Source organism: Pithys albifrons, chromosome 2, assembly GCF_047495875.1.
Source record: "Pithys albifrons albifrons isolate INPA30051 chromosome 2, PitAlb_v1, whole genome shotgun sequence".
In the NCBI taxonomy this organism is placed as follows: domain Eukaryota; kingdom Metazoa; phylum Chordata; class Aves; order Passeriformes; family Thamnophilidae; genus Pithys; species Pithys albifrons.
In genome coordinates, this window is record NC_092459.1 from 115,411,494 (window position 1) to 115,428,844 (window position 17,351).

The 17,351-nt window shown below is 43.2% G+C and overlaps 1 protein-coding gene across 1 annotated transcript in view; it reads right to left on the bottom strand.

The window, feature by feature from the left end:
• REL (REL proto-oncogene, NF-kB subunit) overlaps window positions 1–1,029 on the bottom strand; it is a 30,794-nt gene extending 29,765 nt beyond the window's left edge. The window contains exon 1 of the mRNA XM_071582197.1: window positions 918–1,029. Within this exon, the coding sequence (XP_071438298.1) occupies window positions 918–924 (7 nt within the window). The 5' untranslated portion in view covers window positions 925–1,029. The remainder of the gene's footprint in view (window positions 1–917) is intronic.
• Between the last annotated feature and the right edge of the window lie 16,322 nt (window positions 1,030–17,351).

Consider the following 17,351-nt stretch of genomic DNA (forward strand, 5'->3'; position numbering starts at 1 on the left):
GCATCCACTGCACACTGATCCTAACAGAGACAAAAACTGCTCACGAACTTCCTCTTTACTATCGTGTTACGTTACAAAACAGCAACCAAAAGGGAAAAAAAAAGCCAACTACAAAAGCAAGCTAGTACCAGGAAGTTATGAACTTCCCCCGCTGAAAAATTCCTTATCTGGTTCCTAATTACACTGAAAATATATAGAGACACGAAGAAAAAAAAAATCCCCAAACTGCTGTCTCCTGCTTCAGTTTTGCCACTCTGAAATCAAACCTAATGATCGGAAGACATTTCTGTACACACGTAGTTGTTTTCTCTCTGTTGATAGTTAGCACACCTATGTATTTACCAGCAGTGAAAGTTCATAGTTTGCTAAGTGGCAAAAGAACCCACACCCAGGTTGAGATTGGAAAGCAGCTCAGCCTAGAAACACTAATCTAACTAACGTAGCCAAGTTGTAAATTCAGGTTTTTTTCTTAAACGCTCAGACAGATATGAGAGAGACGCCTCCCGAAAGGATGACAAACTCGGTTTCATTTAGCCTCAAGAAACTTAATTGTGCTTTTTGTTGTAATTACTCAAAGCGCGATCCCTTATCTGCGCTACTTTGCATTTGTGCCATCTCTGTTTCTCATTCATTTGCATTCCCACAGCCAAGTTACGCTGCGAACTGGATCCCCGAGGAGCATCACCCGGTTGCCTCCAGCCCATGTACGAAACCCGTATTTAACACCTAAAGTTGCGCTGATAAAACGTTTAAGTCTTAAAAGATATGTATCTTTTGAACCGTAACAGCCTCGGAAGATGTAGTCGCGACTGGTGCGAACAACCCAACGATTCTTCAGGCGAAGGCGAGAAGCGCGGCCGGGTCTCTGCTGTCCCCGCGGCCGCCCCGCACGTCCCCCTGTCCCCTCCCCGGCTCACCGGCCATGCTGACAGCTCCGCTCCGGCCTCTGCGCCGCGGGGCTCCCGCCCGGGCCCGCACACGTCGGAGGAAGGCCCGGACACCCCTGCTCGCCGCTCTTTTCAGGGGGAATTTCCCGGCGGGCGGGCGGACGCAGCGCTGCGGAGCCGCCCCCCGCCCGCCCCCGCCGCGGCGCGCCCGCCCCGCCCGGCAGTGCCGGCACCGGCACCCACCCCGGGACCCCGCTCCGGGACACCGCCCTGCTCCCCTTGCTGCGCCAAGTCAGGCACAAGTTTGTCCTCCGGCCCTGCCCTGCCCGAGGTGCAAAAGAAAAAGTTCAGTTCCTCCGATTTCAGAGCCTGTTCCCGTCCACAGCCTCACCCTTCTTTCCAGCGCGCTCCGACAGCAGCATCCCGACATCGCTCCGACATCCCACTCCGACAGCCCCAAGAGACCCAGTTCCTTCCTTACTGCACGGAGCCTGGTGGTCAGCCTGGAGAAAGCTCCAGGAGCCCTCCCTGCAGCCTTCTAGTGCCTACCTAAGCCCCCTTCCTTCCAGGATGGCATTTATAAAGAGGACAAGGACAGACGGATAGTGACAGAACACGGGGGAATGGCTTTAAACGGACAGAGGACAGGATTAGATGGGATATTAGGAGGAAATTCTTTCCTGTGAGGGTGGAAAGGCACTGGAACAAGGCTGCCCAGGGAAGCTGTGGATGCCCCAGCCCTAGAAGTGTTTGAGGCCAGGCTGGACAGGGCTTGGAGCAACCCAGGACAGTGGAAGATGCTCCTGCCCAAAAGAGCGGTTGGAATGAGACTGTTTTTGAAGGCCCCTTCCAACCCATTCTGCAATTTAATAACAAAGCTGTACATGCTGAGGACAGATCAATATTGAAGTTAAGGAGAAACTAATCATCAACAAACTGATTAAGTCACAATGGTCAACTTTAAATCTACCAAACCTTCAGAGCATCTCAGATCCTCAATCTCACAGCAAGATCAAGCCAAGGAGTTGGACACTGAGAATAACCCCAGAGAGCCCCAAGTGTGGCTGAGGTGGAGGGGTCAGCGACAAACAAGCAAATCTAGGGGGGAATTAAACACCTATGAAAAGAGGAACACAAAGGCACAGGAAGGCCACACCTCGCTGTGGTGCAAGAGTGTATTCAGTTAGCAACAAAATTTACAGTTTTTCCTTGACCCTGGGAATGGAATACACTGCCCATGTAGTTAAATGAATTAGTATTCATGAAAAAGGAATACATAAAATAACAATAAAAGCCTCAAAGAACACTGAAGCAAGGTACAAAACCATTAGGGTTTTTACATTTCTTTTTCTCACTATCCTTTACTTTAAAGCAAAGGTTATTAGGATGTATGGAAATGAACCACAGCAAAAAATGCTGTTCTGTAAACTGCAAATCCATACACCAACTCAGGCAGAAAAGCAGAGGAGGCTGCTCAATACTTGTTATTCTTCCTGTCTTGTGGTCCATCTCCTCTCAACAGGACTTTTCTTTCTAACCTTAATTTTGCCCAACTATCATTGTATTTCCTATAAATGGAATTTCTCTTTCTCCATCCTCCAAGCAAAACTTTCCTTAAGATTCAGTGTTCATCACATGACAGGATTGTTACACTGCTGTCAAATTTATAACTGAAATTGGAGGCTTAGAATCCTGAGGGGCACAAAGGATAATCAAAACATCTGTGACATTACCTCTAGATGATAAAGGGGAAGAAAAGATACATTATTTAGATATTATGATAATTCTATGGTAGTGGGTTAGTTTCTTGCCAGAATAATATTATTTCCTCATTTTATTTCCCACAAAAAAAAGAACCAACCAAACACAAACAAATGAGAAGTGCCCTAAACTATGAGTAATCAGGACTTAATTTTTATGTCTTCAAGGATTTCTTAGATTCCCTATGATGGATGATGTAAAATAAAGCAGGAAAGTGGGACTAATACTCTAAATCAAACTTAAGACTTTACCTACACATAGACACACACACAACCTCAAGGCGTTCACTGACAAAAAGAGACCACAAACAAAACTCTACTCAAGGTGATAGCTGAGGGTTGAGAGGAGGGCAAATGCTTTTCTCTTGCATTTTCTGTGATGAGTCCAAAGATACCAACAGGATGGCACATGAACAGAGAGGCTGCTGGGGGCTCAGTATCTCACTGAGTTATAGAAAACCACACAACCCGATTTCTCTCCCTTAAGTGCCCCATCCAAACACAGCTCACCAACACCTAATATTAGAAGATAATTCAGTTTTTAACTAATCACCTGGTGGGCCAACCGTTTTGGACAGCCTTCCTTCACAAGTCTGAACAGCTGGAGAAGTGCTCCCCCTCTGAGGGCATCCCTGCAGGTCACAAGAATGATCTGGACAGGATTTTTAAAGGGAAAGGGGTGCTGCTCCTCTGGGCTACTGAGTTTGGGGTTGGATGTAAAGCAAGCTGTCTGTGCAGACATGTTCTGTACTCATCTTCAGGCTGGCCTGCAAAATCGCAGATAGTAAACTGTGGCACTTCAGGAAGAATTAATTTAGGGGGTTTCCTAAATACAGTTTCTATCCCTGGTTTTCACCTACTTCTCTAGCCTGTGACAGTGCTGAATAAACACAGAGCAAGGCACCTGGGAAGCTCTGTGGCTCACAACGGAATTAGTACTCATTTCTTTGGAAGGAAAGTGTTGTTGGAGGGTACTGATCTAAACCAACGTGAAATAAAGGGCAGTATTCCAGGCAATATGAATACCATGTTATGACCAAAACAAAACAAACATTCCCTACTTTTCCCCAGCTCTTTTGAACTCTTAGTCTTAGGGCTTGCAGGAACAGGCTACTCAAAGATAACCCTTCAGACTGCATGTTAGAAATCGAGGTGGTATTTCACACACATACCAATGTCTATGGTACAAACTGTTGCTTGATACTATTTTTAAGAGAAAATACGAGTGGCTTGCACTTCTTAGAACATCCCCAAAACTTTATCCCTACCCCTTTCCTAAGACAAAACTGACCTTCAATAAAATGAGAGGACAACCAACCACATGAAGTATTTCACTGTATAAGATCTATATGTACCCATAATGGGAATATGCAGATTCTAGATCTGGCTCAGGAAGCCCTTGAACTGAGTTCTTGGAGGAAGGACAGTGTGAAAGGAGACATTTTTGCTGATGGTTTTACTCTCTCCAGCATTACACTGATGCCCACGGAAAGGCATAACAGTGAGACAAAAGGATCTTTTAGTCTAAACCCAGTGTGGCTGTTTTATAAAACATTCATGTTTCCCTGAACTAGGGCAAAGCTCTATGGAAACCAAGAAGCCTTACCAAGTAAGAGGCAGAAACCTAAGCACATGAAAGAGGCCTTACTCAAAATTGTGTAAGCACACAGGGAGATCCCTGTATTCAATTCTGTCCTGCTGATTGGAATCGCAGGGATAATCCCAGGAGAGTGATGTGAACTCGAGGGTTGCAGGATAGCTCTGATGGTAATCCCAGAAACCTCATCACCAACTCACACGAAGCGGAAGAACACGTGCTAACTTTGGGTATATGCAGATCTCTGCAAAAAGCAGGATGGAATTCCCCTCCTCCAGGATTGCATAACACCAGCCAGGTGCATCACTAGTGTTTTTGTCAGCTGACTTTGGCTACAGCCAGAGGCCAGATACCAGAATTTTTAGGCCAGTCTGATCCAGTGCTTTACTTCCCGTCTTCCAGTTCAAGCAAGTGTTTGAAGATGTCATTTTTCTCCACTTATCAAGACCAAAGATAAGTCCTGCCCTCCTGCTTTCCCCTGCCTGCTGCACCAGCACAGTTAACACCTATGTTGCTGTAAGGAATAAAGCTTCCTGCTCTGGTAGGGAATGTCATGGAGCAAGTGGAGGCACAAAAAAAAACCCACCAAAAGAAAACACCCTCATAGAGCAAAGGATTGAGTGTTTGGCACGGTGTGAGCCAAGCCCAGAGTGATGGCCCTGCAGTGGAGCTGAGCACAGACATTGCCCAATGAAGCTGCCGTGACAGGAGAGCAGCACAGGTAAACTGTTAAGTCTTTATTTCCTGTTCTCACCTATCTGACTTAAATCAAGGTTAAGCCCCTTGTCACTGGCCTGGTACTTTAGAATATGGCTCTCCCGATAAGGTGTATCATTCTAGGAATAAAAGTAATAAAATCATTCCTTTCTCTCCTTATAGTCTGTATTCTTGTCCACTGCATCTCAAGCTTCACACACTCCCCTGATTATTAATTTCCAACCCTCTGTGCTTTAGGAAACCTTTTGTTGTTTGAGGTATATTTTTTAATCTCAAAGGCCTCTTGTTTAAACACTTTCAGGCCTTTAGGTGGTTAAAGCTTTCGTGGTTATTGGTCCTGAGGAAGGTTCTAATGCAGAAGTCATTGCAGAAGAAGCCATGGCTTGCAGATTAATGATAAACTCACAGATTGTTCAAGCCATTCTGCTGGAAGTGCTCCTGTACCACACTTTGAGCTTGTCTGACACAGAACAATGCTACTGTGCCTCCTCCTCAAAACAGGGTGGAGAGAAAGGAAATGCTAATAGAGAAAGGTTGGTCTTGTGGATAAGGCACAAGGCTGTGATTCAGGAGACTGGAATTTGGCTCTTGGCTTTGGCCTTTCTACACTTAGGCAAGTCGTTTCATTCTCTAAGCCCCAATTTCCCCAAGAGAAATCACAGAAGAGACTTCCTTGCTCCCACATTTCTATCTTACTTATTCCTGATGAAACTTCCTGGGGGACGAATCTGACATTACATCACAGTGCAGACCTCAGTGCAAAGACAGTTTCAGGGACACTCCAGACTGTGGCAGTGTCAGAAAAAGGCAGTCTCTCCTCTTTATCTCCTTCCATCCAGGTAATTCACGCTTGTGTAGTCTAAACACTGTTGCAAGCACTGCCTTGGAGACACAGGACCTTGCTTAAAAGTAACCTGGAGGAAATAAGGTTACTGTTTCTCTGCTGGCTCCATTTTACTGAGCCAGTTCCATACACAAATCATAGAAATAACTGCACTGACAGGAAGGAATGTGGTGGCACCAAGGCCAGAACAGGTTTTGGGGAGACAGATTTGGGCAGAGGTGCCTGCTTCCTGGCAGAGTATCAGTGCCATGGAATTACAGCACAACGCTATTTTTAGCCTGACAAGTTGAGAAACCTCTCTGAAATTTGTAATTCACACTTCTTCCTTCCCAGAGCTCACATTCAGAGCAGGAGTCCCCAGGCCCCCTTCTCCACCAGCACGGTCCGGTGTTTCCTGTTCCTTCCTCTTCATCCCAGTGCTATGAACACCTACCACAGTTTGCATGGTCTTCACATTTGTTGGCAGGAAAAGGAAAAAATTGAGCAGTACTACAGTGAAGCTGATTAGTGACCTCTGAAATGGATACGGACAAGCTGCAAACTCCTTCCTCATGCCACAATCAGGATTCACCTGATGCAGAAGTGCTGTAGGGAGAGGACTTAGGGAAGAGATGAGCTCAGGTTGAGCATGAAGAGCTAAGTCAGCAGAAAACAACCTTTTTCTGCCCAGAAGGGTATTTTTAAAATAGATTACACCTCTGTAAGCCACATCATTGTTGCTTCCTCACAGGAATAAAAATGCCCTATTGCAGCCACAAAACCAACAGAAGGAAGGATGGAAATTGTCCCTTTGGCAACAGCAAGATGTTGGAGTACCTTAGTTGTAACATGAAAACTCCATACTACAAATATATAGGCAACGTAGGCCTAAAATGATTCCCTTGCTCCATCATGCACTGGATCCAGTACAGAGGATAACAATCACTCATTCAGGTTTTTATTACAGGAGTTCCCTTTTTTCTCAGGGCTCACAAGGAGTTTAAGCTCCTTAAATCACCTTGAGCTTCAAGAACCTCAAAACATTGTATGTACAGCCAATAATAAAGAGGTAAAAGTGTACATTGCTTCAGTGCAGCCCACCAGACATACCTCCTTCAAAAACTAAGGTGCAAGACTTCACATTAGATCTCCAGCCCAATCTCCGGCAGTTCTGACTTGTACAGTTACAGGATCACAGCCAGAAAGGGACACCACTCTCTGTGCCCAACGTAAACATGTAACACCTTCTGGGACAGGTTTACACACAGTGTTCTCCTACACATGCAAAGCAAACTTACAGTTTGTAAACTGGTTCCACACATCTTATCTGGACCCACATTAACCCTTTGTACAAACTGCCCAGGGCTGTGTGTCAGAGTGCAAAGCCTTACTGGCAATACCTGGCCACAAACTGTGAGTAACCCACAATCAGCTATGAATAACCCACAACCAGCTCTGCTGCTTCACCCCACTGCTGTCTGCACTTTGTGCCTAAACATCCAGTTTGCTGCTGTGCTGCCATAAAATACTTCAGATTTCTTAAAAAGGCCAACATCCTACCGAGGCCCAAGTACTAGTCTGAGCTTTCTGAATCCCAAGGTTGAAAGCACTTGATTTCACACCCAGCACAGCAATGGGTTTTGCTGTCATGTACATTCTTTACTCATACATATCAATCTTCTTTTATATTTGATTAAAAGGAACAATAAGCCAAGAAGAAGAATTCTTCAAGAGAGCTGTTGCACAACACAAATCAAGAAAAAAGAACAGACTTTTTTTCCTCCCCTGGAAATAACAGCTCTAGACACAGCCTGTTGAATAGAAACACAACAGACACGAAAGAATTGCTACCACAAGCTGCTTCTGGCAAGTACATGCAGGAACCAGGGAAAGGAGAAGACCTAACCCAAGACAGAGACAACAGAAAGGAGCCAGTGGCTAGAAGGATTAATTAAAACAAGGGCTAGGAGGGCAATATCATATATAAAGTTGAATATAAAGAAAAGGTAACCACTTAATGGGAAGGTTCCTTAACAGGCAGACCTAGAAAAGACAAATTATACACAGTAAAGCCATTGATGTTCCAGCATCACTTTTGCTTAGTCTCCAATGAGACCCTGGGGTACAAGTCAAAGTCAGCAGTGCTGAAAGTCAACCTGTTGAATTTTCTGTTTCACAGAGGCTGAGCCAGGTATTGTTACCTGACTTGTCCATCGCAGCAGCCCCATGGGTTGGTTCTAAGCTAAGAATTACAGGCTCCAGCAGCAAGAGCAGAAACTAAGGAATGGGGGGCATTTGGAATAAAGTCCCTGGTTACTGTTCCACTGGCCTTGCTCCTGGTTGTCACAAAAGCTTGTTCCTTTAGGGCCTCAGTGCCACTGCCCCAGTGACTGTGACTGACACCACTGGGTTTGTGGTGACTCAATAAAATGCCCCCTCGTGGTGACCACCTCAATTTCCTGACAAGGCACCCAATTCTGCCTTCCCAGTACACCACACTGTCTCTGCTCCTCACACCCTTGTGGTTTCCTGCTGCTTCCAGAACACGAGAGTAAAGATTTTCATGTGCAAAGCAGTCAGTATGGTATCTTGAGCTCTCATCTCCAAAAGCAGCCAAAGACAGCTGACTGTGCCTTTTGCAGGAGTTTGCATTGAAAGGAAACCTGCATAAGTAACCATAGGCAGCACAGAAATTAAATGGAGACAAAAGTTCCCACTTAAATTTGCAAAGTATTTCTGTGAATCTACACAATCATTTGCTTTAAAAAAGTAACCAAAGAATGAAAATTTATAGGCCTACAAAAGTTTGTTATATTTAAAAAAAACCCAGCTATTTCATTTTTTCTTATCACCTTCTCTTACCCTGTAAAAGTAAAATCAAATGAGTAAACCAATCCAGATCTAATACCACTTCAAAGCTTTTGAGACAGTAGAGACTCATAGTTCAGCAGGAGATACCAAATCTGTTCCCAGTGGCACAGACAGTGAATTCTGTAGCTGGCTGATTGCAGGAGACTCAGCCCTGGGATTGGCAGACACTCACCTACAGTACAATGAGCTACTACACTTCATTAGTATTCATTATGATCCACACCCACCTATAAACAGCCTGCAGAGGCTGTTGCAATTCTGAAATTGGTAGTGAGACCTGATTCACATCCGGATACTTTTACTGCCCCAAGTCTTTCAAACTTACCTGGCCCACCATGTGAAACTACAGGTCCCAGGAGAAAGCTCTTGCTGCAAGAAAAGATTTTAATTCCAGCTTTCTTTTCCCCAGTGTTAGACACTTAAGATTCAGCTGGACCAGAGGGTATTGCTACTCTTTCCTTTTCCCCACAAGTGGGCAACATCCATGCTCCCGAGGTACAAAAAGCCCATCAGGAAGTAAATCTGAAATAATGACAATGTTCTTCAAAAATCCATGTCATTTAACTGCTGGATTATTTTAAAACTAAAATTCATATTCCTTTTACGCATCTTAATTACACATGATAATGTTTCTGCCTCCTGAATATGCATCTTTAGGCTCCAACGTCAATGTAAACACTGGTCCAGCTCTGCAATTACAGCACTTTTGCTTCTGCAAATATTCCCATGACCTACATCACCAAAAAAAAACCTCTGGCAGGTGACCCAGTTACTACAGACTTGGTCAGTTCAGGACTTCACACTTGCAACACAGTTAAAACCTTATTTGCAAAACAGCACTGCTGCAACTGGTCAAGTGGAAACCATGTGACCTGACATGATTTTAATTGTAACATAGACAGAAGTTTCCGTTTACATAGCCCAGGACTAACATCTACTGCTGTTCTGATACCAGAGGACACCTGAAATGTAGGAAGTGAATAGAAGGAAAAAAAAAGAGGCAGCTGCTTGGACAATTTACTCAGACAATTACTGTCTCATCATTACCATCCCTGCTTGGAAGAATGTTTACTAGTGCCCCTAGTAGCAGAATGGAAAAATAAAATTAAATGTATAGCTGAATGGAACCACAGAATAAATTATATTTAGCATAGCAATTACAGTTTCTCCTAGACTACATGCATTATGAACAACCTATATTTGTGTGGTCAACAACCTTGCCTCATAAACATCCCTGTAATTAATTTGAAATAACAAAAACCTGGGGTAAATAAACTTAGTGTTATTTTTGCTCCCTTTAACAGTGTTGGGCTCCTTAACTTTACACAGACAGTTGATTCACCACAGCTGATGAGGCAGAAGTCTCCAGCCAGCAAAGAAGAGGACTCAGATGTACCAGGGATGAAGGCAGCGGCAAGAAGATCCTAAAACGATAAAAAAACCAAATCGATTATGGTTTATGAAAACAAAACAGAGCAAAGCAGCCGCTGCTTAAGTAAAGGGTACTAAAGGGTTGTTTTTTTCCACTCCTTAATAGCAGCCATAGCCATTCTATGCTCCAGTAATCCTGTCCACTTGTCTTTTGCAATATCCTCCCCTTCCAAAGTCTCTAACCCACAATTGTTTCAACTTTTGCAAAGATTCTGGCTGTCTTCCAACCCAGAGCTTTGCAGAGCTGTGTGCACAGCACTGCTTTATGAACAGATGTTTAGGATCTTCATAAACTCCTGTCCTGGCCCAGTGAGGTTGGAGGGAGCCACAACTCTGTGGTTCCTTTATGAGTGTCTCCATCTTGGCTCACAACACACTCAGGCAGAGAATGAACGACAGCTTTATTGAGGAAATCTGGGAAAATTCAGGCTGGAGGAAAGGGGAATGTCAACTTCCCTTGACTGTTTCTTCCACACTTATTTGAGGGGCTTTAAGCAACTCGTGAGGCAACAGCACATTCTTGGCTGCTGGAGGGGTGGCACCTTGTGTGTGTTCATGCCATTGAACAAGCATTGATTCCAGGAATAAGTTCATTAAATTTGAGGTCAGGCAACAACACATTCATAGCAATACAGTTAGAGCCAAGAAGCCCATCACGCACCTCACTTACAGGCAAGGCTTCCACTTGAGTTGACTGTAATTTTGGCTGAGTGATAAAAGTCCACAGCCCTGCAAACAGAACATTCATTTAGGTATTGTAAGGGAGCAACTTGCTGTAAACTCTGTTATTCAAAAAAATCTAAGTGTTCACACATTATCACATTCATAATTTTTTAAAATAAGAACATACACTTAGTGTGCATTTTCTGTAGAGACAAGTAGTAACTCCTTAGAAAATAAGTCACCATACTTTTGTTTTTACAGTTCTACCATCAGGAATTATTTGGATTCCTCCCTACCAACCTCACTTGCTCCCACAATAGTAAGACACAAGAACTTACCCAGTAGCACTTAGTGAGGTGTTAACTTGGGTCTGACAGTCCCATGGCACTGCCTGTTGTGCTAAAATTCTCAGTAAGACTTTTTTGTGGAGCAACAAAAATAAGCAGGAAATAAACTTGTGATTGTTTTGTTGGGTTTTTTTTTAAGTCAAGGTCTGAAATGAAAAGTTAATTTGCAAGCTTATAAAACACAACAATAGTGGGCTTACATAAATACAGTGGGTTAAAAAAAATAAATCAGTAGTTGGTGTGAGTTATAGTGTCCAGAAATAGTTATCAGAGTCCTTATAACAGTCCTCAGCCAGATACAGTAACTTTGGCACTGGGAATCCCCACTGCAGACACAGACAACATGACTCTGAAGAAAAAGGGTCAAACAACACCATCTCACCCATTCAGGGAACTTTGCTTCTGTTTCTGGTATTAGCCACAGACTTTCTGTCTGACCCCTCATAAATCTCTGTGCCTTAGATTCCTCATCTGTTCAAGTAGATCTTAAATAAAACTTCTCAGAAAAATTATAAAGACTTAAGTGTTAGAGAAAGATATTTACATGGTATAAGGGAAAGTCTTGGGAAAAAAAAAGAGCAGGATACTTAATACCAAAACTTACTAAAAATAAGAAACTTTTAGTGGGCACTCTGGTTGATCCTCTGTCACCTTAAACATGGGTGTTAATGGCATCCATTACTTAGCAAATAGAGGATCATCCCGTGTTTTGCTTGTCAACAAAACTCTTCTTAATAACTAGCTGAAAACCAAAACAATCTGAACTAATGGAACGGTGACTGAGAAGAGGCTGAAGTTCACATACAAGCAGGAGCTGATGAAATCAGGTCTTGCTTAGAAGTCACTGAGAACCTGTGGTTAGTTTCTATTCTTTAGCCTTAAACTTTTCTAAGTAGTGGCTTTGCTTTGCTCTTGTGACGTTTTTAGACCTTTGCACGAGGACACAGAAAAGTGCAGCAGGGTTTCCCCAGTGACATCACAGCCACTGAGATCAGGAGTGACCTTTAAGGCTGAACAAGATTTGAGTTCAAACATACAAACCTCTGTGTGAGCCCGAGCTGTGCTTCTGGACACTCCATTTCAGCCGACTTGTTACTGAAAGGTGAACTCAAAACAACTGGAAATAAGCAGAGTCTGGAGAAAATTGAGATATTGCCTTGACTGAATTTTCCCCACTTGAAGTCACAACATGCATGAATGGGAGAGAAAATTAACACCCTGCTGATTGTTCATTTCTGTAAGAGGAATGTTACTCAGTAAACTGATTGATAATTCTACCAAACATCTACCCTGAATTACAGAACAATAAACATCTCTGTACTTGTACAACTTACCGTTTGGTGTAAGCCAGGATTTATTCAGTGGGTAAAGAGGGGAACAGAAAGAGGGGATTCCCTGGCCTGCTCATTCCTCTTATTTCAATGTCTGCAACATCGTCATTTTCCTCAAAACACCATTCCCAGAGGTGTATTTTTATCCCACTTGATTTGAACTAAATTACTGCAAGCAATCCCTCTGCAGAAAACACTATTCCCCATGATGGTCTTATTGTTCATGATTCGACAAATTTGGTGGTTTTTTTTTTTAACAAAAGCTTCACTGGGTTGCTTTACAAACTCTCCCAGCAGCTGTTTTCCTACAGAGCAGGAAAAGGTACAGTGCTGGTCAAAGACCTGTAAAAACACTCTGAGTGAGAACATTACACATGCTACACCATCCAGACAAAACCAGAAGTGAATGTGATGACCAGTTACAATTCTTGCAAGAAATACTTCAAGACTTCTAGTTTCATAAATGCAGTTCAGAGTCAGGACCAGCTTTCAGTTTCCTGACAGTCTCTTTCATCTGGGAGAGCAGCAAATGTATTTACTTAATACAGTCAGCACTTCTTCAGCTTAGTTATTAGAAATCTCTGTTGTATTGTTCTCTATGACAGGGTTATGTCCTCCTGCTGAAGGAGTGGGAAAAGCTGTTTGTAATAAAATATAAGTTCAGTATCAAACACATGAGAAGGAAAAAATAATCTGACAAAGTCACAACAAACACCCTTCCACAGCAGTGCTGAAGGCAGATGGCAGATGGCCAAGCACTTACACATCAAGTGATGCACTAAAACCTCAGCTTTTCTTCTTTGCATGCACAGAGACACAATGTGTGTGACAACTTTCTGTTCAGGCCAACTGACCACACTGGAAAAACATGGCAAAATTAAAACTGCACAGATAAAAGAAATTCTGGTATGTTCTAGCTTTAGCACCTACTTGCTACAGCATTAACTCTTATTTTATTTTTATTATATCACCATCAACACACTTGGTTGGTTATGGCTAGTCAACACTTCCTATTTTAAGGTCACATTTTCAGTTACTCCCAGTTGGCCAAAAGCTTTTGTTTGGCATATGATTACATATACTGCCCCTCCAGATGATTTTTTTAGGAAAAACAGAACAAACATGACTCAGTCATTTCTAAGAAGGATCATAGGGAACATATGTTTTAATTATATTCAAAGAATTCTTACAACTTTTAAGAAACTTCTGCACATTTCAGAAAGAGGGACATGAAATTCAGCAAGGAGGCTGCGCTGGTGTCACTACTGGGATTTTTTGCTCTTCCTTTGAAAAGACACACAGAACTGGGCAGGTATTGAACCTTTGATATGACTGACCTTGCACATGCTTGCCAGATTTGCCTTTTAGTAGCCAAAATTTTCAGCTTTCTCTCCATTGCAGACATGCAGAGAGTGCTGACTGGTCCCCACAGCAGGCAGCTGATTGCCAGGCTGCCACACACTGAAACAGGGAAGGTTATTTCTCCTCTGGTTTGGGGACTCTCAGGATTTTCACTCATTGACACTGAATAATGTACTACCTGGCTCAAATTCAGAGGAAGAAAAGAGGGATTGAGGTGAGAAAGGGAAGTCTGAGTTACCACAGAAAAAGGAAGACAGGCAAGAGTCTGAGATCAGAAGAAACAAAGAACAGATGAGGTGTAAATAGGAAGAGAAGGCAGCAGGAAGATTCAGACAGTGTCTTCCCAGCAAAGAGGAACTGTCCAAGACGAGTAGGATTTTTCTATCAACTTCTAGAAGGTCAGACAGCTGAAAGGTTAACAGTATTTTCTGGGACAAGAGAAAAATCAGTCCCCAGGTTACTGCTTTGCCAAGATCCTCCCAGAAAAATACACAAGGAGCCCTGAAGAAAGGGAGTCAACACTGACCAATATGCTGAGTGACAGCAAGGAACACGCAGCACTAAGGGTTGAAAACACCCCACCGTGCTCTGGTTGGGCCAGCAGGACTCGGGAATAGGCAGGGAAGAGCAGAGCTAGGAGGGAAGCAGAGCTGGGGGTGGCTCTCCAGGCCCATGGTCGGGGTGGCAGCAGCCCAGGGCTGTTCCTGGGCAGGAGCCAGGAGCGCCGCAGTGACACAGTCACAGCAGGAAACCCGCCCACAGCTCCCCTTCAGCTCCCACGGGGAAAGGGCACGAAGCCTCCACAGCAGTGGGTGCATGGAAGGAGGAGGCAGCAGCCCAGGGGGATGGTCCTGGAGGAGAGGGAGGTGCCTGTTTGCCCACAGGAGCAAGTTGCTGCCTCTCTGGTTTCCTCTGCCCCCAGCCTGGGGTGGTTCTCACCCCTGGGCTGCACCTCACAGCTCTTCACTGCCTGGAATAACACACAGCACCACACTCTTTAGAAGAAGTGTGATGAGGTAATCACAAAAATACAGCCAGGAGTTTTTGCTGGTGTTTTCAGGCTGAACAGCTTGTGTCACATTAATCATTGCATAAAGGCAGCATTAATAAGCACCCTTACCTCACAAAGTTAAGATTACATCATTTCAAGATTCTTTTTTCCCCTTTGCTTTTTCGTCATTAAGGCAAAAAGTAACTATTGTATTTCTTTCTCTCAGTTTCTACAGGAAAATCAACTGGTACAGCCAAAACAGAGGTGACTTCACATGAACTGCTTCTTTGCTTGTACCTAACAAGTAAAACCAGAGATGTTAATTCCTGCAAGGGAATTTCTTGCTCAAAGTTACAATTTCAATATAGAACTGCTCCTCTTTAAAGAAGATCTCAAGTCACACACAGCAACCAGCTAAGAAGGACAGAAAAGAGCAACATTTGCAGGAAGTCTGATACCAAAGAGCCTCTCTTACCGAGTCTCTGCAGGAATAACTTCCCTGTCAATCACTTTAACACAGGCCTTGCTCCACAAACAAAGGAGAACACTCACATTTAAAAAGTTTGAACTTTATTTACAAACAGCTGAATTCTAATCTGCAAGTCCTGGGGCAGTATCGAAGTTCTGCAACATCCAGGGAAATTCCACAACACTCACGTCACTCAACATCACTCTTGACATCTTATATGTCAAGATACATTAAGACTTGTAATTCACCAATGGATCAAGTCTGAGAAACTAGTAACCTAAATTCTTCCTGAATGTTCTTCTTAAAACCCTGAACATTCTTCTTAAAACCCTAAGAGGGAGTGGGGGGAAAAAATAAAAAAAGAAGAGCAATTAGAAGACAGTAACAAAGCAAGAGAAAAATAAAAAAAATCTGTGTAAAGGCAAATACTTTGATATCCAGTGGTTAGGTTAGTCTGAGATTAGCTATGCAAAAATCAGCCCTTAAACAGCCTTGGAATAGTCAAGTGGAACAATTTAAAAGCAGGGGAATATTATGGGATTGTAGACTACTACAAAACACTTTCCATATTTGTTTTGCTGTTTATCTTATCACCTCCTTCAGCTTTAACTCCTTCAAATTCATGATGGATTTGTGTTTGCACAGGTGCTGGAGTTGTAAACCTACTGGAACTACTACAGCCATGACAATATTTGAATATCACTGTTTTTAAAACACATCACAAAGCCAAGGCAACCATGTCATAAACCCAAGGTGTAGTTTTGCTAAAAGTTACTTAAGTTATATGGGCAGTGCTTCTTAATTTTAACCTGTGACTAAATCTAAGCCTTCTAGTGTAAGTTTTGGGGTTTTTGGAGAGGAGGGGGGAATAAAGAAACCTTTCCAACCCACTAAGGTTAACTTCTAACAGATTAATTACACTTGGAGCAAGCTGGAAACCAGAGGCAATAAGGAAAAAACTAATTAGACTGTGAAAAATACAGTCATGCCTTCTCCACGAGTTTGGAATACTTGCAGCAGGGGGAATGCTAAACAATTAAGACAAAATACATGCCACGTTATTCCTTTACAGTCCTTCAGGCCTGTCACAAAGATTTTAGGTGGGTACTTAAGATGTTTAGAGCTCAGACTCACTCTTCAAATGAAGCAACTCATTTTAAAGGAATTCTGGGCTATCTGTTGTCCACACAGCAAACTGGGACCTCAGCTGTCAACACAGTTTGCAAACTGCATGACTCAGAGGGCATTAAATCAAAATATGGATACACCAGAGGCAGGGAAGCAAAGCAGTGCTCCCATTCTCCTCAGATTGCCTCCAGCATGGCAGTTTGGCAGTGGATTTGGCAGTGTTGGGAATATGGTTGGAGTCTCTTTTAAAAGGTCTTTTCCAACCGAAGTGATTCCATGACATCATCATTTAGAACAACGTAATTTTTCTGGCACTGCCTTTCCCCTTGTCTCCCTGAAGAGGTGGTTTAATTGTTTAGATTTTTTTAAGCAGATCCCATCTGCATTTAAAAGAAAAAAACAACAGAGACTGAAGATTTTAAATTTCGCTTTGAGGATAGTATTGCACAGTACATAAAAAACAGTGTAGGCAAACAACTTTACAAGGTCATCTGCAAAAACACCACATTAGAAAGAAATGACAATAGGGAAATAGCACAATACTTGTTCCATAGGATCAGATTTTCCCCCACCCCTCACAAACCCCAATGCACTTAACTGGGTAAGCAGTGTTATCGGTTTACAGAACCAGACTTAAGACTACTGCAGGTTTTCATGGAAGCATTTAGAACAGCTTTCAGGGTTTATCTGAAAGCACTTTCTGCATGCCACTGGCTTTCCACACTGCAGTTTGCAGCAGTGTCACAACAGCCTCGGCTGTTGCAATGTCTCTGGACCTTCAGCTGTGTGTTCACAGTTAGTCTTTACTACCCAATGACAATAAAGAGCCTCTCAAGTTCTCATGTTGGAGCAGTCTTAAGACAAAAGAAAATAATCAGATAACACAGCACAAAACACGCCTGTCATCTCCGCACCTTGGGAGGATTTCTTTCAGTACTTTAACAATTTCTGGGCCTCCATGGGAGGCAACACCT